The sequence below is a fragment of the Mycetomoellerius zeteki genome, unplaced genomic scaffold, assembly GCF_001594055.1.
Source record: "Mycetomoellerius zeteki isolate Tzet28-1 unplaced genomic scaffold, Tzet1.0 scaffold79, whole genome shotgun sequence".
NCBI classification, from domain to species: Eukaryota; Metazoa; Arthropoda; class Insecta; order Hymenoptera; family Formicidae; genus Mycetomoellerius; species Mycetomoellerius zeteki.
The window spans coordinates 182,341-206,985 of record NW_017257819.1 but is presented as its reverse complement, the minus strand read 5'-3'; the positions used below and the strand labels follow the sequence as shown (position 1 = coordinate 206,985).

Below are 24,645 nucleotides of genomic sequence, written 5' to 3'. Positions count from 1 at the left end.
AAACAAAATAAATAGAATAAATAAAATAAATTAGAAAATGTAGCTCGTCTGAGAGATGACGTACATAATTATTAAACAGATTTATAAAATAAAATATATACACAGGGTATTCCAGACTTTTTTTGATATCCGTTAATAGCAAATTAATAGCTGAAATCATTTCAAGACGAAAATCCTTATATCAAAAAGTTGGGGCTACAATAGTTTTTAAATAAAAGAGTTTTAAAATTAGCCAATTAAACTGCCCAAAATTTGCACGCTTAGGCACATTGTATGTATAGTAATAAAGGTGTTCAGAAGAATAGAAAAAATGAAATTGATGCTTGAAAACGTCTTCACTATTGTGTAATGCCATGCCTGAGCGTGGGAATTTTGGACAGTTCAATTGGCTATTTTTAAACCTTTCTTATTTAATAACTATTATAGCCTCGACATTTTAGTATTAGGATTTTCGTCTTGAAATGATTTCAGGAATTTGGTATTAACGGATGTCACGCGAAATCTATATATGTAAAACGGAGAGAAGGGCGCGAAAAATATAGGACACTTATATACGACGACGAAAGGGCAGAAAATATAAGATCTAAAGTACACGAAGATTTGCGTTGCGATACCATACTCGCGAGCCCATACTATCCTATTAATCGACTTGAAAGTTTCGTGCACCCTAAAATATATATATCTAAAATATATCTGCACTAAAAAATATCAGTGTGAATTTAACACCATGCGGGTGTATAGTCTATACATATAATTCTCACCGTATTAAGGTGGTTGTAAGGCAAATGCAATATGTTAAAAATTACTTGAAAAAATTACAGATTATTCTAAATTGTATTTAAAAGTAATATAAAAAAATTAGAGACAGTGGACCATCTGGATCAAAAGTTATTTCAATAAATAGTAATATTTTTTTTAATTTGTACTCTAATAGAAATATATAAAAATGTATTATAAAATAATGATAAAAATCTCAATTTTTTTATATAAATACTTTATAAATTCAAGAATATATTTATGTTATATAAAGTTACATTGAGATGCAGACATTATAGTTGTTCAGTAAATAAACAAAATATTTATTTGTTATAAACTAATTGGTGAATCTCAATGAAACTTTGCATAAGTCATGTTTAGTACTTAATATATTTATATAAAAAAATTTAGATTTTTGTTATTATTTAAAAAATTTTTATTTATAACAATAAAACTAATATCAAATAAAATAAATAATTTATAAAAATGTGTTGTTCAATAAAAACAGAATGTTATGTGTGTGAACACAACTTTCACATGTATGTAGTTTGTTTAAAGCGTAAATATTAATATATGTGTTTTATGTCTTTACACACACAATCTCCTTGATGTTAATATATTAAAATCAACATGGTGTGGATTTATAACCCCTAGTTATATCAATGTATGTTATATCAACATCATCATATAGTATAGATTTAAAATTTATCATGTTAAATCCACATTATGTTGATATTAACTCTTTGCGGATAAAATCATCTGGCGGTCTTGCATGGCTCGGACGACCATTTGCTGATACGCGTTCGCAAAGGGTTAATATTAACACCAATACAGTGAGAATTATGTATAGACACCGCATGATGTGCTAATCAATATCGATAGTTTTTAAAATGTAGAATCGAATAATGGAAACCACTAACACAGCAGCGCCTGTAAAGCTATGCCATAAACTCTTTCTGAGCGCTTTGTAGACTGTGCTACGTGAGTTCCATAAAGCTCGATTTCACGAAGCTTTTCAGTCGATTAATTGAACAGTATGGGTTCCGTATGCAACGTGAATCTTTGTATATTTTAGACCTTTATATATCTTGCCCTTTCATCGTCTTATATATGAATGTCCTGTGTATTTCTCGCGCTCCTCTCTTCGTTTTTATATATTTCATTCTATAAATCTCATAACACAACAGCGACCTGTCAAACACTTAGAAAGTGCTTTCGCAAGTGATAATTAATCGCTTTCTGAAAGCTTCGCAAGCGCTGATACGTGGAAATATTAGTATTTGTGACCGTAAAATCGCGAGAACAGTTCCAAGAATCGATTATTAATATACAAACCTGGATGGTGAGCGTTATTGGCGCGGTGCATTCTGTCTGACCGTAGCCTTCGACCACGACGCAGCCAAGGGCGCACCTGGTGAACGTGAGGACGTTCCCCGCCAGCGGCGCCGAACCTACGAGCATCAGCCTTAGCCTGCCGCCCATCGACTCCTGGATCTTCTTGAATACAATCTTGTCCCACATGCTGTTCATCCTCACAATGCTCTTCTTGATCTCCGTCTCCTTTGCTCGCATGCCCATATTGAAGATCATCCTCTTCAGAAATGAGTTTTGCAGTTCGGCTTGCACCTGCGAACGTCGAATGAGGATGAAACTCACCATTAAATGATCCACGCTATACATCGCAAGATCCACGTTAGCCATCAAATAATAATATTCAAAATATGCAATATTACATATAAAATATGTAATAAGAAATAACAAATAAAATAACACAATAATTAAAATAACGCAATTTATGAGTAAATACAAAACTAACGATATAATACTAAAAATCATATTTTATTAGCTATCTTATTGTTAGTAGTTTCTAACTTGGCAGCTACTGTCACACTGTTACTTCATTAAAATCTAAATTTAAATACTATATGAAATGTGCTAAGCAGTGTTTGATTTTCTGTATATATTCTTTCACATTAACGAGTGTAATGTCTTCTTCCATGTTATTAAAATGTGCATCATTGCATTTTGATATTATATTTAGACGAGCCTTATGAAATATAAATTATTAAATATAAATTTTAATATAAGCGGGTTATTATAAGGCAAAGAAAAGTCTGTTTGAACAGCAAGTAGCGACTGAGTTCGATATCAACGGGTCCTGTCAACAGATTACCGGTAAACGACGATAAATGGATTTAAGTATGTCATGCAGATTTTCACAATCAGCAAAAAGAAACAGAGTCAAGTGGGACGAATTATCCATTCTGTCTTTTGTTAAAGTGAGACGATCGCACAGATCTCTACGTGACTTGTCTATCAAATTTTATGCAAAGTCAGCATAAGCGACCGGTGCTTACTGCTTATCCGCCGCACCTGTTACACGCGTCATCGTACACGTGCGCGTTGAAAACGTGTGATCGTTCTTGTTGGCTTCGTCCCCAAATTTCGGATGCTTTTTAAAACTTCGAATTTAATGAGAGAGCATCATTGCGCAACAAACGACACACGAAAACATAATTCAATAATACGCTTGTGATCTTCCGCTTCCACGCGCGTGTCCCATTCAAACAGTCCTCAGAGTTACATTGTCAGGAATCAATTTCGCGTCTATTTCCTCCGTTTTCGTGATTTAGAATCCCTAACTCACGATAAACATCCGTAGTATTTGAGCTTTCAAGGATAAAAGATATAAATTAAATTTTTATTTTTATTTTTACAAATTAATCTTTTTATTTTTCACAAAGATTAATAATGTAAATAAAAAAGAAATTGAAGATAAAAGAAAATCACTACATTACGTTTTCTCAAGATTATTTCTCATGTATGGAAGAGACAGTTCTAGAAAAGTTCTAAAAAGTATCTAAAAATTTGATTACATACAGTTTTAAAAATAATTTTGTTGGACAAAATAATTATGCAAATATGCACTGTTAAATGTTAAAGGATCAAATTTAACTCCTTAAGTTAAATAACATTTTGTTATTTTTAACTTCCAAGTGTGCCAAATGTATTTTATGTGATTAAAAGTCAATTACATCAATCTATTTCTATATGGTCGAATTTAGTTTCAAATTAAACAGCATTCGTATTGATACTTAATAAATAATAATCTTGAGTTTAATTAATTTTTGTGTTAAATTATTTAACTTCATTGTTTTAATTAAATTAACTACATATTTTGTAGGAACAGTGACCTATAGGAATAATTAAAAGTAACTCAAATTGAATATGATTTGACATTATGAATTTAACAACAAATAAGCGTTGATGAGAATGCCGCAAAAAGTTTTAACATTTTAGCAATTAGTTTGAGCGTCCTAGATAATTATTTTGATGGTCCAAGCAAAATTATTTTGAAATCTATATATCTAGCTAAACTTTTAATAAATATTTCACCAAAGTCATTCTTTCTGTGTGTAGAAACATTAGAACATCAAGAGCTGTCATCGATGAATACGAGAGACAATGAAATTCCGAATGATACTTTTAATTTTCAGCGTATGAAGAAACGCGTAGAGTATACCGCTTATATAGGCTGCGTTCGGAAACGCAGCCCTAATTGCATGGGACTGTAAACAATTGATGATGTTATATATGTGTAATGTTACGTCATTAGCGTTTTGTATGCGGGTGTTATGAGAGCAACGTTTAGATTTGGTGTCAAAGTTGAAATAAAACTTGAATTAATAACAATGTCAGACACGAATTTTAGACCATAAACGGAACTAAGTGATTATTATAATTTTTTGTCGCTGCGAAAAAAAACAAATCTGTAAAGGAAATTCTTCTATCACATCACATTTTTTAGATATTTCAGCTCAAAAGGACCTAAAATTGTCATTTTTGGCACATTTAGCATCAATTTTCTCAAAAATCTGACGTGATAGAGCAATTTTATTTACGGATTCGTTTTCAACGAACAAAAATCTATAAGAATCACTTGTCCTAATATTCATGATCCAGAAAAAAGTTTAAATTCGTCGCGGACAGTGTAATGAATCACATACAAATAACTCCAATTATGCAAGCGTAAGTATACACGAACTATTCTAAATTATTTAATTCTAATGCTCAAAGACAAATATTTGGAAGAAATAAATGCCCACAACATCTGTGAAGGCGTCGTTGTTTTCTATATAGGAGTTTATAACGACATTGACATTTTGCCCGGCCGTGTAATATAAGAGAACGATTGTTCGCAGCCATTTTAGGTCGAGAAAAAAAAGATTGACGATCCTTAGTACGATTGACGTAGTAACACCCTACGACAACTCCCTGGTTTTAAAAATAGGTGAAATACGCAGTCATCGGTCGCGAAAGCGCGATGGATTATCTAATAAGGAAAATCAATATATACGATGGATTTAGAATATAACTTACGGCATTTACCGCTTATATGAGATTAAAACCTATAATGTTATATTATGTAAATAATATTTTGAGGTACCCTATTATTGCGATCTAAACAAGGACGGATGGATTCATTAACCACATTCTTGAGATATTATAGTGTGAGACGGGTTTATCCCGCAATCCAGCCGAGTAAATGCGAACTTACTAAAAATAAAATATTACAGATCAGCATAGAATGCACGCGGACAACAGCAATAAACCATTTGAAATAAACGCGATGATAAACAGCAACGCAATTATACGATTCAAACGTGAGGTGATTTCAGGACTTGATGTTTTCTCCATAAAAAGTCATTATTAATGAGTCATTGATTCATTAAACAAACGATGTACGTTTCATTCCTGTATTTTTCCCTGATTTTTATGGAAAACCGTTTCTTCTGCATCTTTTTGCTTTGTTTTTTTTTATTTGAGAGCAGTAAGAGAGTTTAAAAATTTAACGTGTGTAAATTAATGAGATACATAATGAAAAATATTTTCTATTTGTGTTGAAAACAGTTCGTATTAAAATTTTGCATTCAATTTTTAAGATATCCGAGTTTTAATATAATATGATTATGTTATAGGTACATATATTTGGACATTTTATCTTAAATTAATGTTCAACATTAAAATAACATTATTTATAAATAAGTCAATTAACATAAAAATAATATATTTCAAAATGTTAATTTAAGATAAATAAATAAAATATGTTAATTTAACGTATTATACATATTAATTTTATTGAAAAAATAAGCTGTCACAATTTGCTTACAAATTATGTCAGTATTTCATTTTTTTGTATTATTATACATATTATTTGTTTTCTATTATTCTTTGTGTTTAAAATTTTTTACATAATATTTATACTATTGCTAAATATATTCATCTTATGTTAACACAAAAATTTAGATGGATTGTTTGGGATACATGAAATGTATTAAATGTGTCAAATTCTAACTGTATATATTTTTCCGATTTTGGAAAAGGCCGTTTCTTTCGTTTTTTTAGCAACGTGTTATTCTTTTATTCTAAATAGGAGTATATGTATAATGAGATAAATTTTTTTAACTTTCCCCTTTCTTTCCTTTCCTCGAGATTTTATTCAATTAATTTTATTCAATTAATAAACACCAACTAACATCAATATTTTAATTAAGTTTAAATTTAATTGAGTTTTAACATTTAACAATATAAAGATAAATATGTAATAAAACATGTTGTATGTAAATCTTAGATTGTTGAGTGTAAAATTATAACATTGATGTTATACGTTACTGTTAGTGTTTATTGAGAGGAGTCGCCAATGAAAATCTCCATCGCTCACCTTGTCATATACACGATTCAGCAGTCTAGGCACAGCCGGCATGACGGTAGGCCGGAGGGCTTTCATGTCCTCGGGAAGCTTCTTGATGTCACCACTGTAGAATCCGACGGAACCGCCCATCATATACATGCTGTTCTCGCAGCAACGTTCCAGCATGTGCGCCAACGGGAGGAAGCTGATCATTATGTCCTTGGACGTGATCCCGTGATCACCCAGCTGCATTATCACCGCGCAATTAGACGCCATGACGTTCTGGTGCGTCAGCATTACGCCCTTCGGGTTGCCGGTGGTACCGGAAGTGTAGCATATTGTGCAGAGATCGGACGGGTTCGGCGGCATCTCCGGATGGTTCTTCTGCGCGCCGAGGCGTTCAATGTCGTCGAACTTGTACAGCTCGATGCCGCGGTTCTTCGCCCGTTGATTCGTCGCCGGCCGCGTCTCCTTCACCACCACCAGCTTCCGTAAACATCTGTCGAGATCGAGAATCGTTCAGAGAAAACCGCCGTTCGTGATTCTTCAGCCGAGAACGCTCCCCTTCGTATCGCCTAAGCTCTTGGCAGCGTTACAGATTAACACTTTCAACATCGCACGCTTTTAAAGCTCTTTTCGAGGGTGGCCCTGAGAGCGTTCTCTCTTCGAGGAAACCGACGCTTGGAACGTATAAACTGTATCTGGCTTCCGGCTCGCGTGTTGCGTCATGTGGAAAAAATTTGTAAAAAAAAATAATAGATCCTATATTCATCAAAAACATATTAAGTGAAATAGAAATTTCTCAGTCTATTTCATTTAATATCGTTTATCGCATTGTGTCGCCTGAAAAAGACATTCTTCCACATATATATACTGGTTATTGCGATTAATATTGTCACATGCATCGGCGGTCAAGTTGGAAGAACGCCCACACAGAATTCGGGAGATCCGGATTCGCGAATCCTGGCCGAGGTGATATTTTTTGCAATAAGTTATATATTTACAGATTTTTAAGATGCTAGTGATGTTATTATTACATCGACGATTAATTAATTTAATTGAGATTGTATTTCAGTTTATGATTGTGTTTCAAGTCTGACAAATCAAATCGGCGCATATCTATGGAACTGATAGTTGTATTATACATTCACATATATGAACATTACTATAAGCACCAAAACCCACTTTGAAAATGGTTTTCTAATCTCTTATAATGTTTAAAAGGACATGATCTGGTAACATATGTATTTTTAAAAATAAATGAATTTTGTGATATTTTTTCTCTTTTATGAGTATTATTACACACGAGCGTTAGATGATAATAGTTGTTCGTAATGATTTTCTAATCACTTAAGAGAGAAGTTACCTTATTACCTAATTTAGTACGTTTACACATTAATACGTTTACACGTGAATTATTTGACATCATCGTGAAATCAATATTTTGGCATATTAAATTATGAACTAAATTACGAGTCCTTTCTATTGACATGCTAAATTAAGAGGTATTTTATTCTTAAGCGCGTGACTCCGTCAATAATCAATAACATCGGTGTAGGTGGACTGTGACAGTCGTGCGAAATGAAATTTTCAGAGGAGTGTCAATTAAGTACAACCGCATGTCTGCATGTTGCTTGAATTTTCAAACAATAAATAACAAACAACTAAAAATGCACATTGAAAAAAGTATCTTGATTAATTGGAATTCTAGTTGAAAATAGACGAATAAAAATTTTCTGGTTAAATCTACTAAATTCTAATTAAGATAGCCGGAATTCTAATTAATATAATCAAAATCTTCCATTTTCAACTAAAGATTTTTCTTAGTGTGACATGTAGAAAATCGATTATTTAAAGATAAGCAAATAGAGAGAGTATTTCGTAGAGATAAGCGCAGAGTACTTCTAAATTAATGATCATCAATGATATTAATGATTATATTAATGATATTAATGATTATTAACAATAACAAAGCAATTAATTTGATGTAGTGGCTAAAAGATGTTTTTTCCGTGCATATTTCAAAGGAGATTAACGTCACCACGTACCTCGGCGCTTTGTCGAGGAGCAAATTGCACTTTTGGTCATCTTCACATACCACCAGATTAATGTCAGCCTGATTTATGATGAACGCGCAGGCATCAGGGCCCAAGGTATCGTACAATGGCACCACCACGAGCGAGTACGAATAGCACGCTTGCTCGGTGAGAATCCACTCGGGACAATTCTGACTGTACAGGCCTACTAAGGTTTGTTGACCAGGGGTCAACCCCAGGGACACTAGGCCGGAACCAAAATTCTTCGCCCTGAGCAACGTCTCGTTGTAATGAAGCCATTGGTATGGTTTGTTCGGTCCGTCTCTCCACCCCAGACAGGGACCGTTATCTACGAATTAAAAGAACGCTTGTATTAATCAAGAATTAATTTAGTAACACTTCTCTTACAAGTGAATATACTATGTATTGTATTGAAAGCAATCTTGAATATTTATAAAAGTACAATGGACATACGAGAGTTATTGTTTGAAAAGTTTTGAGCCTAACATAGAAACAAGTATTTTTTCGGTCAAATTATTCGCATAAATTCCGTGTTCTTCCCGTGCACATGTCACTGTTCTCGGAACAACCAAAGACGCATTCAAGTTGACCTAGGACTTTAGGATAGTGAAGAATTAGCAATAGCGTATACCGGACAAATATTCATGAGCGATTTTCTCGTGCGATCGCCGGGTTATAAGCGGACCATCTTCAGCAAGATTATCGATCTTCGGACACGTCTGTCGTTATTGTTTGCTATCGCCGTTATAGGTCTCGTAGAGAGCTGCAGCGACAGGTGTCGGTTACGCGGGCGTGAGTTACGCAGCGCGGCAAAAATAAGAGATACACATGGGACCAAAATAGACTGTTAACCTTCGTCGGAAAGGTCGTCGAATCGCCAACGGAGGCGAAAAGGCAAATCGCCGTCACCACTATAATCCGCGCCGATGCGTCGCCGTCGTTAACACCATCCGTAGTTCGCGCGCTCGTTAAAAAGCTACTTGCGCGCGCTTGTTTATTTCGCTTTACGTAGTGCGACTGTGCCACACCGTTTGCCAAACGAGCCGCTAAATCGACACACGCAATTGTAAATTTGCGGGTGTACAAACGCGTCAACGCCAAGGTCGCTTCCGCAGATCTTATACGCGGATTCGCACATTCGCGACTGATGGCGGATTTGCAAGATGTTTCCTGCAGCCGCGTGCCGAATATTAGTTTTTTCGATCAGCATTAAATATTAACACGTGAATAAGTAGTGACGTTAATTAAACTCTAATTTGAATTAATGTTCGTAAATGATTCTTCTTCTACCTCCAAAGATTAAGGGAGCTTTTGATTCCCTTAGTAAAAATTTTTCTTAGCATTTTTAATATAATTTTTCAAAATTTTAATATAAATTTCAGAATTTGTCAGAATTTTTGCATAGTTTTATAATTTTGTAATTTTGAGAAAATTTGTCAGATTTTTTATATGAATTGGAACACATTTCAAAAATGCTGAGAAAATTCTCCTCTTTAACTCTTGCGCTACAATACTGAATATTTCGTGTCTAACCGAGTTTTGCTAACATAAGTTTCTTGCAAGTTCGATGGATTCTGCATTCATTATTCATTTTATTATTTTTCAAAATAAACTTTAGACATTTGTTCTACAAATTTGAAAGTATATTCATGAACGTTTAGAGATTTTTTTAATCCTTTTAAACAGGTGAAAAAGGTGGACGGATCCCAAATGCTCAGATTTATAACGTTAAAGTTGTGTATTGTATCGTAAGGGCTAGAATTTTTAACACTCGTCTTCACGTAAATTTTCCAATGTTGTAACTAATATTTCTCATTTCTATAATTTTTGAAGAAAACTTGCGAAATTCGAAAAATTTTACAAATTTTTAAAGATATTATAAGAGATAATATCAGAATTTTGTTCACCAAATACGGAAAGAATGATTTTGCTAAAGTATTTTACTAAAAATGTAGCTAAATACAGATCTGAAAATAAATCTTATTGGACTATCAAAATAATTACGCGAAATTTCAAGCATAATGAGCAATACTGCAAAAAGTTTGACATTCTATAGGAATTAGTTTGAGCATCCTATATAATTATTTTGAGCAATAAAACTATTTTCAAATATCTAGTTAAATTTTTAAATACTTAAGCAATCGCCCTTTTGGTGTAAAGATAACAGGGTATTATTTTACCCAAAAAACCCAGTGGATTTTTTGACTTTTATTGGATTTTATTGGAATTGTAAGAAAATAAATTTTTAAATCGAAAACAAATAAAAAGAATTTATAAATATTTAATAAATATGTGTATATAGAACTAATAATTTAATATTTGAATATTTCTCTGTTTAATATTCAAATATGTAAATATTAACATATAGTTCATAATATGTAATGTCATCATTTCTTCCTTTGTGTTATAGAAACGTTTTCTATATCTGAAATTCATTATTAATGTTTTTACAAAATATTATTCTCGTTCTGACAATTAATTTTATTTGAATATGTAATTAAATAATAATAAATACAATGTACACTATAAATACAATGTTAAATGAAAAAATATTAAGTAATCAATTTTTTATTTAAAAAAATCCCAATAAAACCTCCAACAAAACCTCCAAAATATCCACTAGGTTGGGTTTTTTCCAGCCCTGGAAGATAAGGACTTACTGGACTCCTTGGCACCGCGACGAAAGCCTTCGTACAGGGTACGGACATCCTCGTAAAGGAACGTGACGAACTTGCCCTCTTTGCCCTCCTTGCAGAATTTGGACATCCGGATGTGCTCATTGCCCTGCGAAGAGACGAAAAGTCGCGTGAAAACACATCCGGCACACGTTCGTTACATAATCCCGAATGTGCGGCAAGTGCGGCACTAAATTTAAACCGGGCACACGCACACGCGTATATCGACGCGTCGCGTGCGGAGCAGCTGATTACGCGGCGTGACGGCCGATTGCGGCGAGACGAAAGGGCGCAGGTAAAAGGACGGCCGCGGCGTTATACACACGCACGTTTCCTATATATCGATCTCCGCCACTGACCGACCGAACGTGGGCTCCATGCTCTCGGGCTTCATCGACGTGCTTGTGCAACGACGACGTCGAACGGGTCGAACCACCCACATTCCCGACGCACATACCGTTCGCGAAACGTCCCTTATACATACGGTGATCATATTTTCTTAAAGAAAATAAAGGATAAATCTGAAAATTTTAGGGCTTTGTCCCTACGTATTTTTAAAACAGTTTGCGATTGTCAAAAATTTGTGCATTATAACATTTTATTGCACAGTATAGTTAAATAGAGATTTAAATAGAGACAGTTTTCTGATAGTTTGAAACTGGTTCGACTGTATTGGAACAAACCTTTGATCTGAAATAATAAAAGGTTCGAAATAATAAAAAATGAAAACAACTCTAGTTTGAATAAATTTAATTTAAAAAATTAAGAAATGCAATTAATAAAAAAAAATTGTATTTATATGCATAAAACTGTAAGATATTTTCCGTAAAAATTTGCTCATTGATATAATAGATGATATTATAGACGTTGGAACGCTAGTTAGAAAAGAATTTCCTATAATGTCAAAATAAAGGACAGTAGAGGACAATAAATAATCAATAATACGTGGTCCAAATTAAAACAGCAAAATGTAGGGCATCTACTACATACGCACGATCTTTTTTGGCAATTTTTGTTTAATATAAAGATAAAAAGGTTTACATATCTCAGAAATTAAATTACAATACAGTCGTTTCGGCCTTAAATTAGGCTATCCTCAGTGTAAAAGTCAAAATTATCATATTTCATAAACTGTGTTTAGAGTCACATATTAAAAATATATCATTTTAAACAAACTACTTCTTAATATATAAAACAAAAAAATGCAAGTACGCTAAGTATCGTTCTGTTTGATTTATCATATCTTCTTATGTACCAATCCGTTACAGTTCATTAAATAACGAGTTGTAAGAGTCCACGGAATTTCCAGATTCTGTGGATCAAGAACGATACTTAGCGTACAAAGGACGTATGGTCACCGTACCTATACAAGGAGCCGTTGAAATAGCAGATGTATCTTTGTAGCTTCTTTTTGTGTTGAAATATCCATTTTTTCAATTAGGAGAACGAGAAGCAAATCACTTCCTAGGAACTAGATTTACGAAACGCGAATATTTTGAAAGAAAGCAATGTCATCGGAAAATATTTTCGACAGATTGCCATTTAAAAAATCATATTTACGAACAAAAGATTAAAAGATAACAAGCTTCTTATTTCGATTTAATGAATGATATCTTGCTTGTTATGCACAAATGCAAGATTTAAATTTACATTTTTTTATGGTTGGCTTCTAATTTATTTGTGCACCAAATACAGCGTATTGTATTCGTGATATAAAATATTTAACAAAAAAATAAGCGGAATATAGTATATGTAATATAAATAAATAAATATATCATATGTATTATATACATATAAATAAATAAATATATACGTATACATATAATTGTTACGTCAAGTGTAATGTGTCTGTATTATTGTGATGTACTATTACATTATACACTTTCATTATCAAATGTGCTTAAATGACTGGCATTCTTACATCAACGTCCAATAATTGTGGCATAACTGAAAGAAAACTTAATGCCGTTAGTATAATTGTAAATGACGAATGAGTCGCATAATCATTTACTTAAACAGCAGTTAGTATTAAGATTCTTGTCACGATATGAAACATAATATTTTATAGTATGCGTAATTTAATATTGTAATTTATCTCAAAGAATGTACGTTAAACTATTTACACTAACATATTAAATAATACGTATAATTTACACTGCTCTACTGTAAATTGCATTTAATTTTTTTATATTTAATATTGTAAATTATACTTACGAACAAAATTGCGCGTAAGTATTAGTTTAATTATATTTAATTAATTATTTAACATATATTTAAACTAGGAATAACTTTCTTTGATTGACGTAAATTTTTTACGCATCGGAATGTAATATCGACGAAACGGAGCATAACAACGATCATTCGTCTTCTTCGAAAATCAATAACGTTAAAATGCGTGCAATCATAGCGCACTGGTTTCGTTTCTACGATTCTTGTCACGAAACGCACTTGGACGACCCACTTATAGTTTCACGAAGAGGAACAGTCGCTGTTACCAAATGTTATTGAAGTACAATTTCCGCGGACTTCGCACAGAAGGGATGAATGAAAATCCCCATGGAGATTTCTCTATTTTACAAAGAATCTCATAATTTGCGAAAAACACAATGTTCAATCGGGTTCTCGTACCAAAGATTCGATTATGTACCACACAATGAAAATTATAAAAAATTTATTAAAATATTTATACGGAAAAAACATAATTTCGTTGAAGTATCAAAAAGTTTAGCTAAATACAAACCTGAAAATAATTTGGTTGGATCATCAAAATAATTACATAGGAAATTTAAACATGATGAGCAATGCTGCATAAAGTTTTAACATTTTAGCAACCAATTTGAACGTCCTATAATTATTTTGATAGTCCAACAAAATTTATTTTCAGATTTGTACGTAGTAAAATTTTTATATACTTCAGCAAAACCGTTCTTTCCGTATATAATTTTATTGGTCAATACTTAGTGAATGTGCTCATTTCTATAATTTTTACCTCGTTTCATAGATTAAGATACACAATCGATCTCTAGATAAATGGGACAAACCACCGCACGTAATTGCGTGACTGTGAGAAAGCTTCCCTTTCCAAGGAGGCCACTCCACCTTGAACGTGTCGGATTGATCGCCGAGATCTATCGGCGGGTGGATCGGCTCGTGAAGAAAACAGCTCGACGACATCCTGGCACGTGCAGCACGTAACACGCACTTTTAACGGACGCGTACACGCCGCCGAGTCTCGCGGGCTACTCTCGAGATCGACTCTTCTTGCACGGGGTACAAAATAGATCGGACCAACCGGACCAACGTGCCCGCGGCCACTGAATTCAAGTCGAGCTTGTGACCGAGCTTTCGGTCCGAGTTTTTGGCCCGAGGTGCGAATGTTATGCGGATGATGCAGCTCGCCGCGTGGAAGAGGTGCACGCCGTACTGTCAATATCATCGTTCACCCCGAGCATATTATCCGGATAATTTGATGCGGAGACAATGGTTAAACTGGAAATTACTGAGAATCTGGATGTATATGGGTAATTATTCGAGAATTTCTGATGCTTATATTATTAAATTTATAATACTAAATTATACATATATCTAATTTGAGTTATTTTTAATCAGTTCTATAGATCGCTATTGTTCCTACTCAATTGTTGTTAATTTAACTAAAACAATGGAGTTAAACAATTTAACTCAAGAAATGTATTAAATGACTTAAGTTTAGTTACTATTTACTAAATGCATACGTTAATATGAATGCTGTTTACCTTAAAATTAAGCAATTCAACCAGAAAAATGGGTCGATTAGATGTGGTTTTTTTTAACATTTTGTATTAAAATAATACACTGACGTATTTGGAAGTTAAAAATAATATGTTAAATTTGATCCTTTAATACTTAACAGTGTAAATTAAATTCAAATATATTCGGGTAATATTCATCACTTAAATATATAGAAAATTTTCTTCATTTCTGGATATATTGTTAGACGGAATACATTTCTTCTATTATTTTTTTATTATAATGGAAGCTAGATGTTGCTCTGACAGATTTTTCAAATTTCTACAAGGAAACTCGTACCTAAAGTATCAACATTTTTATGCATCTACTAAAAAAATTTTAATTTAGATACTGCTTTGTTTTATTCTATTTCTCTGTTAATAAAATCGAAGAAGTTTTTCGTTGATATAGAGATGTACGGAAGTATTTGAATATCTTGTTCTTGATTTTGGACAGCAGATGATTATTCGATAAAAAATTTATCTTTCGAGATACGCATAGTTTTTCAGGGAAATTTAATTTCTGTGGCAAAAATCATACGAAAATATTCCAATTTCTCACATTTTCGTTTACACATATTACTTGTATGTCGTATATCTGAATTCAAATTTTACCTATAAATTTTATATGGTTTTAACGTACTATATAAACGTACGTGTTTGTTTTCGAAAGATTATAAATATACGATAGATAGTAAATCAAGAGCTGCATCTTCATCGAATGAAAACAAGATTATATTTACTTTTCGAGATTAAATTTATATGCAGGTTTATGTAAATAATTTATGTAAATAACTTTCCAGAATAGCCGTTGATTTATTACTTTTTTGCGTGCATTAAAATCGTAACTTTTTTAACTATTACAATCTCATTTTTGAGAAAAGTCTATGGTTTGTGTGCAGTTAGTCAAAGAAGCATCTTCGAGCCTAATCTGTCACTAAATTATATGTGAAAAATTACATTTTCAAATTTTTTTTCTCTCTCTTATTTCATCGTTAGCCTACCGTAAAATTTTGCACACGTCAATTTCGATACTTCAACTTCATTATATAAAAAAATTAGACGTTTTTATGGTAACTCGATTTACTAAAGAACTACCATTTATCTCTTTTGAACATTGAGATTGATTAAATATAATCCGGAAAATCCTTTATCGTAAATGCTTTTACCCAAAAGATCTGTTATCAAAATAGAACTACGTAAATCACGATAGTATTTAGTTTATATTGACAGCATAGCACGAGATCGGCGGCCATCCTCCGCGTGCAAAGATCCTCAACTTAAATATAGTGTGCCAGCCGAGCGTCGTCGCCCTCGGTCGTTGAGGAGTTTTGGATGTTCGCCAGCGCATATAGTCGGTCGACGCCACGCATCTATACGCTTGTTTGTGTAGTGTTACTTTTCTTTTCATGTATTCTTGTCGTTTTACCGATTCTCGTGAGCAGGTATCCTCTAGAATAGATTAGAAACTCTGGGGTGTTATTATGGCGAGTTTTATGAGACACAGCGAGATGTGGGTCGAACTTAATGCAGAGAACTTAAGATTCTTATCAAGTGCTTTATAGGTCACTGATTAGTATCGACGTAACGTGAAACAAAAATTTTGTAGGAGTATAGACTATAGAGCGGGTAACACAAAATATTGCTTTGAAACATGTAAACTTAAGTATAATATATGGATATCATTGTTAGACAAGCATTTCAAAACAACATGATAAATAATTAAATTGCTAGTTTAATTTCATTAAAATAATGTATTTTTAAGATAAGAGAAATTTTTTAACTAACTGATCAGATTTTAACTCGGTTATCGATAAATTTATGTATGTTCTCAAGAAATTAAAGAAAAAGAGATGTTGATCATATTACAAATACGGCACAAAAACTCGTAACAATATTTCTATAATGTTATTGCAACATTGCTGGAACGTTGCAATGTTGCTGGAATGATAGGGGAAGTAGGTACTCTCAGTACGAACGATGTTAATATCTCTTTACTGCTGATAGATGGCAGTTGTTTACAGTGCTCATTTAAACAAGCTATTGCCTTTGCGAAACATATAATAAGTTTTCTCGCTTCCTTGTTCAGCCAATTAAAAGTTATGAGTGAAGGTATACTGATTGTTGGATCAATGCTCTTGATATTTTTCTACCATATCTGATGTCTTGCCTGGTGAGTTATTTAGTATTTATTTGTTTTATTTTATTTGTCAGGTAGAGTAAGTATACACACTTACAATAATAAAGTAAAACAATTGAAAAGCATGAAAAGATTATAGACTGATTTGGTACATTATGAAATGTGGCTTGCTCAGTACTGGACAATAGCAACTTTCCCAGTATCGGACAAAGGAAAAATCTTAATATTCAGAAAAAATCTTAATATCTTATACAAATCTCAATATTTCATATTGGTATTTAGTTTTTATTTGTAGGCTTAGTAAAATGTTAAAAACAAATCTCATGGTGAAAAAAGTAATCTCACTAAGTGCATTATTTGTTCAGAAACCAAATGAGGCATGGATTCATTGTGTTTCATGTAAGGGTTGGGCACATTTTGAATGTATAGACCAGAAGAACATTGACTTTTATAAATGTGATCATTGTATTTATGTCCAAACTTGTTTCATATTATAGAAAAGGCATTTCTTACTTGATTATTTAAAATATTTATTATGAAAACGTACGTTTCTCTTATAGTAATTTACACAGAATTATTATTTTCATGTGTATCGTTTTACACGTTTTAATATTTTTACATTAAATAAAAATATTAAAAAAATATTTTTTTAATATTTTTTTTGTCTGCTGATTGAGATAAGGGCAATGAGCCTAGCACGTTGTCGGTGCAAAGTTATATTGTTAAGATTATATTGTTTACAATTTACTTTACATATAAACTTCCAAACGTTTCGGTTCTCACAGAACCGTCCTCAGTGGACAAATGGCTTACAAATTCACATAAGCTTCTATATAAAACGGTCTTGTCTTCATTCGTCAGTTAAACGTAGTTAGATTACAATACAATTATCGTGATTCTTCGTAATAGAGTATTGAGATTTATATGTAAAGTAAATTGTGAACAATATATATAATCAGTTTGAACACCGACAATGTGCTAGGCTCATTGCCCTTATGTAGTTACTTAAATATGTTAATCATTTGAAAAGCGATTTCAAATCGTTTAGAAAAAAGGAAGTAGTTTTGTTTTATTCTAAAAAAATAATAAGGTCGCCATTAAAAGAAAAAATCATTAATTTACTATGATTACCGTCATAAAATGTTCTAACCTTTGAATTCTCTATCACGAATTTTATAATTTATAATTAAAAAAGGTCATTGTCTAAAAGACTCGTAAATAATAATATATTGATTGGAAAAAAGGTCGTATTGAGTTGGAATCAATATCCCTCAGCGAGTGCCTAGAAAGAAGCTTATGTAAACTGATAGTCGAGACGAGGTTAGAATTGCGAGCCGATCGGTAAAGTTAATCTGCAAATCTCATTACATCTGTAGTCTGGCTTCGAAAATAACTTTGGGAAAGATATTTTTGACGTCTAATATTTTTGCAAGAGATTCCGTTACACCGTATTGATGTTGGTACTTGTGTAGCACGTGTTTGTCTACCCATTCTTCACCTAATGAATGAATCGTGGACGCAACACGTTATGAACTAATTCAATGAGTATGCAAAAGAAAAAAACGGAAAACATCTGACAACCAGGTATCGCTTTACCTACTGACAAATTGTATGGCTTCGGGATACGCGCGTATATATATTTTTACATCTTGTCCGTGCGCGCAATTTCAATCGAGTAGATTGTTGCAAAAGGTTTTCTCTCGCTTTCAAATAAAAATCCGAAATTTTAAAAAAATGGATACCCGACAATTTCTGTCAAAACAGAAAAAAATCATCCAGATCAACAATGGATATCCTCAGATTAATAAAAATAACTTTAAAGGTATAATATTTCGTTTTCAATTTTAAATATAAAATTTCTTGTATCAACTTATTGCAAAAATATTTAAGAAAATATTTAAATAAAATATTTAAGAAATACATGAAATAATTATCGCAGTCTTTAAATAAGAAAAAAGATAGTGTGATAAATAAAAAATGTATAGAGTAATAAATGAAGAAATTAAAGGCGACAGTTTTTCTAAAAACGTTTTTTTTGAAAACGAATCAACAAAATATTTAAAAAATATACGATAACGAATTTATCTTACATAAAGAGAAAAAATTTAATATAACAGATAAGAAATTAGTAGATAATACTGCAGATAAATTAATATCAATCTCTTTTTTTATATCTATGACTAAAGAAAATCACGTGTTTTATTATTAAGATTTCAATTAGTTGATATACGATGTCTTATCTAACCTTAGTATCAGCTCCATCATGTATATTGCATTAAACGCGTAAAGAAGGCATTGTCAACCGCTGTAAATATTTAATCGATAGAAATTGTTCAGGGGATATCAAGTTAAGTGCTCTTAATTAGTTTAGTGATAGCGTATAACGCAATGTATCGATACTAGTTTATACTTGTTCCTTTACAATACTTGCAATAACCGGTTATTGTGCGATAACAACAGTAACCTATGTACCATCTACGATGAATAATCATGAATTTAAAGTAATGTTCTGACGTAAAAGATAAGCGTGGCTAATGTACGACTAAATAGATAACAAATAGTAAAAGTATTTCCTTAGTTTCTTTATACTTATTTTCTACGTCAGTCTACGAGAACTGAACCAAAACTGTATGTAAATACAATAAAATATTCATTGAATTATGAAAAAATAATGAAAATTGGTTCAATGAATTCTCATAATGATTTGGATTATAAAACTATTATTAGAATTCATTGCAAGAATGAATATATAGTTGTATAAATGAATCCAGTTATTGTATCAATGAATCAATGAATTAACATTAAGTCGGACATTAAGTCGGACATTAAGTCGGACATTGATTAACGATCATTCATTGGATCAAAAATGAACAAAATTTTTTTCAGTGATACAACGTGACATTTATAAATGTCTCATATATCATTATCGATAATAATAATAATAACAATAGAATTTCTAAACAATCGAAGAAGATATTCAGTTAATCGGTATTTCTAGGTAATCAAACGATTATACGCTTTAAAGAAAAGAAAGATCATTTGTTGCACAATATTTTATAAATAGAGAAAAAGCAAACCTATGTACAATAATAATTTAATGATATTTCTTATCTTCCATTTTGCTTTCCTAATTTTTTGAACTAATAATTTATATATTCCTAAAAAATCATATTGTGAGAGAATTGTTTGATATTTGTGACTATAACTGAATAATAAAAGAGTTATAGTTAGAAGCTCCATTTTTAGTTGTAGCTACATATGAATATATAAATAACCTTATATTTATAATTGTGAAAAATTTTACTAAATTATGATAATTCTAAATATTAATGTATATAGGAAACAAATATTTTAATTTAATTATATATATATAATATATATTATATATATAATAAAGTTTGATGTATATTGTCTGATTAGGTTTCAAAATATATTTATCGTACTTTCGAGAAGGATTCGATGATATTTGTTTATTTAGCACATGACAAGTGATCACGTGTTTCTTCACGTGTGTTGAGTAGGTAAACTGTGTGAAGTTCGAACGAACGAGACAATGAACATTCTTATGTAATAAATGCAATTATAGTGAATATAATTATTTTCTCACTTGCATGATACTCACATTTATAAAATATTACGCAACTATTGAAGATAATAAATTACCCAATTATGTAAAAAAAATAAGAAATAATCATTTTCACAATCACTTTCATAAACAGTTGCTTGAATGCGTACTTATCATAGTTGTAACAATCATGTGTATAACATATATGTAAATATACAATATACAAACATATACTTTAAAGATCTAAATGTAGAATTGATACTGAAAATGACTACAAGTTATATTAATTGTAACCATTCTTTTTCTTATTGTTAGTATAGAATGAAAAGACAATCAGTATACATATACTAAAGCGTCAAATAGTTCGATTACATATCCAACACAAAAATAATGTTGAATGCGTTACATATGCACATAATACAAACAATTTAACAGCAAATTTAATAAATTTATCCCAGGGTTGGGAACGTTAGATATTTTATAAAAATAACGCGTTATCGTAGTAACGGAAGTAACACGATTTGTTCGTTTTTCAATACATTTTTTATAAGATTGAAGTAAGATATCAGATTAAAAATTCCATTATTTAAAAATCAGTATTAAATGTAATAATTAATAAATATTAAAATTGAAAACTCTAAGCTAGTCCAATATATATGTATATGTATAAACAGGGTGTCCTAAAAATGAGGTACGGACTGCATTGGGGGCGTGGAAGATGTTAGGGGAACAAAAAAGTCTTTTAGCTTTTTGAGATATTCGTTGTAGTTTTCAAATTAAAAAATAAAACGTCTAAGCCAATATGTGGTGACGTCGCCCCGCGCAAATTCATAAACATGGATTATCGCGCCTCAGCGCTCGTATTTCTCTGACGCAAAATGACGATCACCGCACGCAAGATACACACAGATGAGAACCAACCGCACGCAATGGAAAAACAAATGTAATTTTCATTTTGCGTTTGCGTTTGCGAGCTACGTTTTGCAAATTTGGGAATTAAATAAATAGAAGCACCTTCACTCGACGGCGCGGCGGCGGCGGCTTACAGCGAGGAAAAGGATGCTAAAATAATGTGAGTAGCGTCTACATTGCACATCTCTTTCTGTCGTTTGATTTTTTCTTTACAATAAATATGAAAAAAATAGGATATTCGTTTCCATTAAAATGGTTAAAAAAAGCAAGGATAACAGCGTTACGTTAACGTATCACTTTCCAATCCTGGTTTGTTCGTGTTGTTAAATTATCTATATTGCTGTTCAATTTAAATAATGCTATCAATGAAATGTTTATCTTCGTAATTTTCCATCAGCCAGCGGAGAATAATATGGAATGCACCGCAGTGATATAGAATCGAAGAATTAAATCAATCAAGTTGTTTTTCTAACTTCTTTCCATCTATTTGCGTTGTCTATATAGCATTGATTCTCATTCGTTTTTATTATTATTTTTTGTAACCACATCAAAGTCCATTCCACATTTTCCTATTCGTGTCTGAAATCAACTTCTATTCATAATCTTAGCGCAGCATAATGTGAGAAATATTATTTGAAAGATTAGAATTTACATATATAGTATGTAAAGTATATAATCAAGGCACACAACATATAAAATTTTTAATAGAATTTTGTCTCGCAATTTAATGAGAATTATAGATTGTAGATCCAAAGTAGATATTAATACATGTGTGTATTTCTTGCGTGTATCGTTATTCTGTTGATATTCTGATTCCTATAAATGATATTCCTTGCTAAATACATAACATACAAATCGATATATATATACCACTCTATTAAACTTTTGAAGGCCACATCGCTTAAAACATTCTCGTTGTGAGCAAAAATATTTTTCATTTCAGTAAAAATCTCTCGTTTAAATATTGAGACTTTTTAAAAAACCAACCACAAGTTAATGCACCAATCGATGGCACACGTTCAACACGATTTAAAATCTCTAAATGGGACACAAAACTGAATCTATTCTTTTCAATTTTGTATTAAGCTTTATGCTCAAAAACAATATACGAGTATTCGGACATCGTAGGGGGAAAAGACAAAAAAGAAAGATCAGAAGATACTGCAAAAAGAATAGTTGAAGAGAGAGATCGATTTTGAGACTAAGTAATTGCATCAGAAGTCGCCAACTGCGGACAAAATGATTTTTAAAATTTCTGATAAAATCGCATTTTGTGATCACTCTTAATAAATACTTGTCTTAACTTAAAATATTTATTCAACTTACGTTTATTTCTACCAATGTAGATTAACTTTAATTTCGGGGTTTAACTTATTATTTATTTTTTTAGTTCTAAGTTGTAAGAAAATTTGAATGTGCAATGTTCACTTTTAATTTCTACATTAATAGAAATAAATAATTATATATTTGTTTGTTGATTTCACTTGGCCATATTGGACCCGTAAATGAAGATCGAAATAAGAAAAAAGAGAAAAACACTATTAAAATTATAATGTCAATATATTATACCCAATTTGAGTTATTTTTAATCATTTCTACAGATTACACGTCTACTCAATATGTCGTTAATTTTATTGAAACGATGAAGTTTCAATTGAACTTTTAAGACCCGATTTCATAATATATGGTTACCTAAAGATTAAAGGTAACCAAGAAATTCATGAACGAATTTCATTGATGAATCTTTAAGTAATCATATATTGTGAAAACGGGCCTAAGAAATGTATTAAATTTGACCCAAATTTAGTCAATTATTTACTAATTGTAAGTACATGTTAATATGGATGTTATTTACTTTCTCTTTGAAACTAAACAATTCAACACAGAAATGAATTCCCATACAGCACAATAAACCTTCAAGGATGCCCTTCTAAAGACGCCCAAGGACATTACTATGTTTACGAATGTTCTTAGGACGTTCCTAAACCATTTCTCGAATAAGCTGCGCTGGGAAAGCGAATTTCGATATATATAAAAGTATAACAAAATATTATTTAATTCAAGAAAAGATCCCGCTATATAATTTTATGGAACTTTTTTTGCTCAAAAGAGCAATGATAAAAAAGTTGAGCAATTGTAAAAAAAAATAAAATTATAACAGGGTCCTTTCTTGAGTTAAATAACATTTTGTTATTATATAATACTTTTACTATTGAAATGTAAATTTGTCTCCCAGTATCTAACAGTGAAGGGAAGGATTCTCGATTGACGCATCGATGTTTTAGTTTTTGACCAGAGACTTTAATTAGAATCCGGCAGTAACAAAAAGTCCGATATTTTTCTTCAAAATTGTGTGAACAAAGATATTTTATCTCATTCCGTAGTGGTGGCTTATCCCTTCCTCCGAAAAGGGAAAAGGATACATTTTACTTCATCGATTATACGAGATAAAGATATGTTCAACAATATGTGCTATCTCGCTTTGACTGAAGCGAATTTGATGAAAAATGTCGAACCAATCATAGGGTGTCACAGACTATGAATGCCTCTTTTATCAACTTCTAGTTAAATTAATCGCACAACTCGCAGAAATGTCAATAGCAGTTTAATGTATCAGAATGTCTCTCTCTTCCACTTCTGAGACACACTATGCTTAGTTCTCACGTTGGCAATCGTGATGATTGAGTTAACCATCGATTAGCGTTAATCAGAGTTGATGAAAGAGACCCTACGATTAAGGGGTTTCTATCTAGTGTTGCCAGGTCTGTTTGAAACTCTTATCCTCTATAATATATTGCCACTTATTCTCAATATTTTAATCGTAATTTGGACATTTCTTTGTATTTTCCTTTCAAACAGTCCCCCAAAAATTCTCCTAAACTTTTTGTACCTTCAAATTACTCTCGATGGAAAGAAAAAACCCTCCAAATTTAGAGGAAAATCCTTCAACATGGCAACACAGCGACAGTAATAAATAAAATTCTATCTTCGACTTTGGGAGGAATTCGATCGTTGGAAAAAAATCGCAGTGCAGTGACGTATGTTTTTATTCCTTACCGGTAACAGCAACGCCTGAGCGTC

General features: G+C 31.8%; 1 protein-coding gene across 2 annotated transcripts in view; it reads right to left on the bottom strand.

The window, feature by feature from the left end:
- LOC108729782 (long-chain-fatty-acid--CoA ligase 1) overlaps positions 1-24,639 on the bottom strand; it is a 31,765-nt gene extending 7,126 nt beyond the window's left edge. The window contains exons 1-5 of one of the 2 annotated variants that reach the window (XM_018459075.1): positions 24,622-24,639; positions 11,166-11,289; positions 8,497-8,833; positions 6,479-6,947; positions 2,092-2,382 (exon numbers count right to left, since the gene is read on the bottom strand). In XM_018459075.1, coding sequence (XP_018314577.1) covers positions 2,092-2,382; positions 6,479-6,947; positions 8,497-8,833; positions 11,166-11,271 — 1,203 coding nt within the window. In that variant the 5' untranslated portion in view covers positions 11,272-11,289; positions 24,622-24,639. Of the gene's footprint in view, positions 1-2,091; positions 2,383-6,478; positions 6,948-8,496; positions 8,834-11,165; positions 11,290-14,279; positions 14,355-24,621 lie in introns of those variants that run through there. The other variant, XM_018459074.1, reaches the window with a different exon arrangement.
- Between the last annotated feature and the right edge of the window lie 6 nt (positions 24,640-24,645).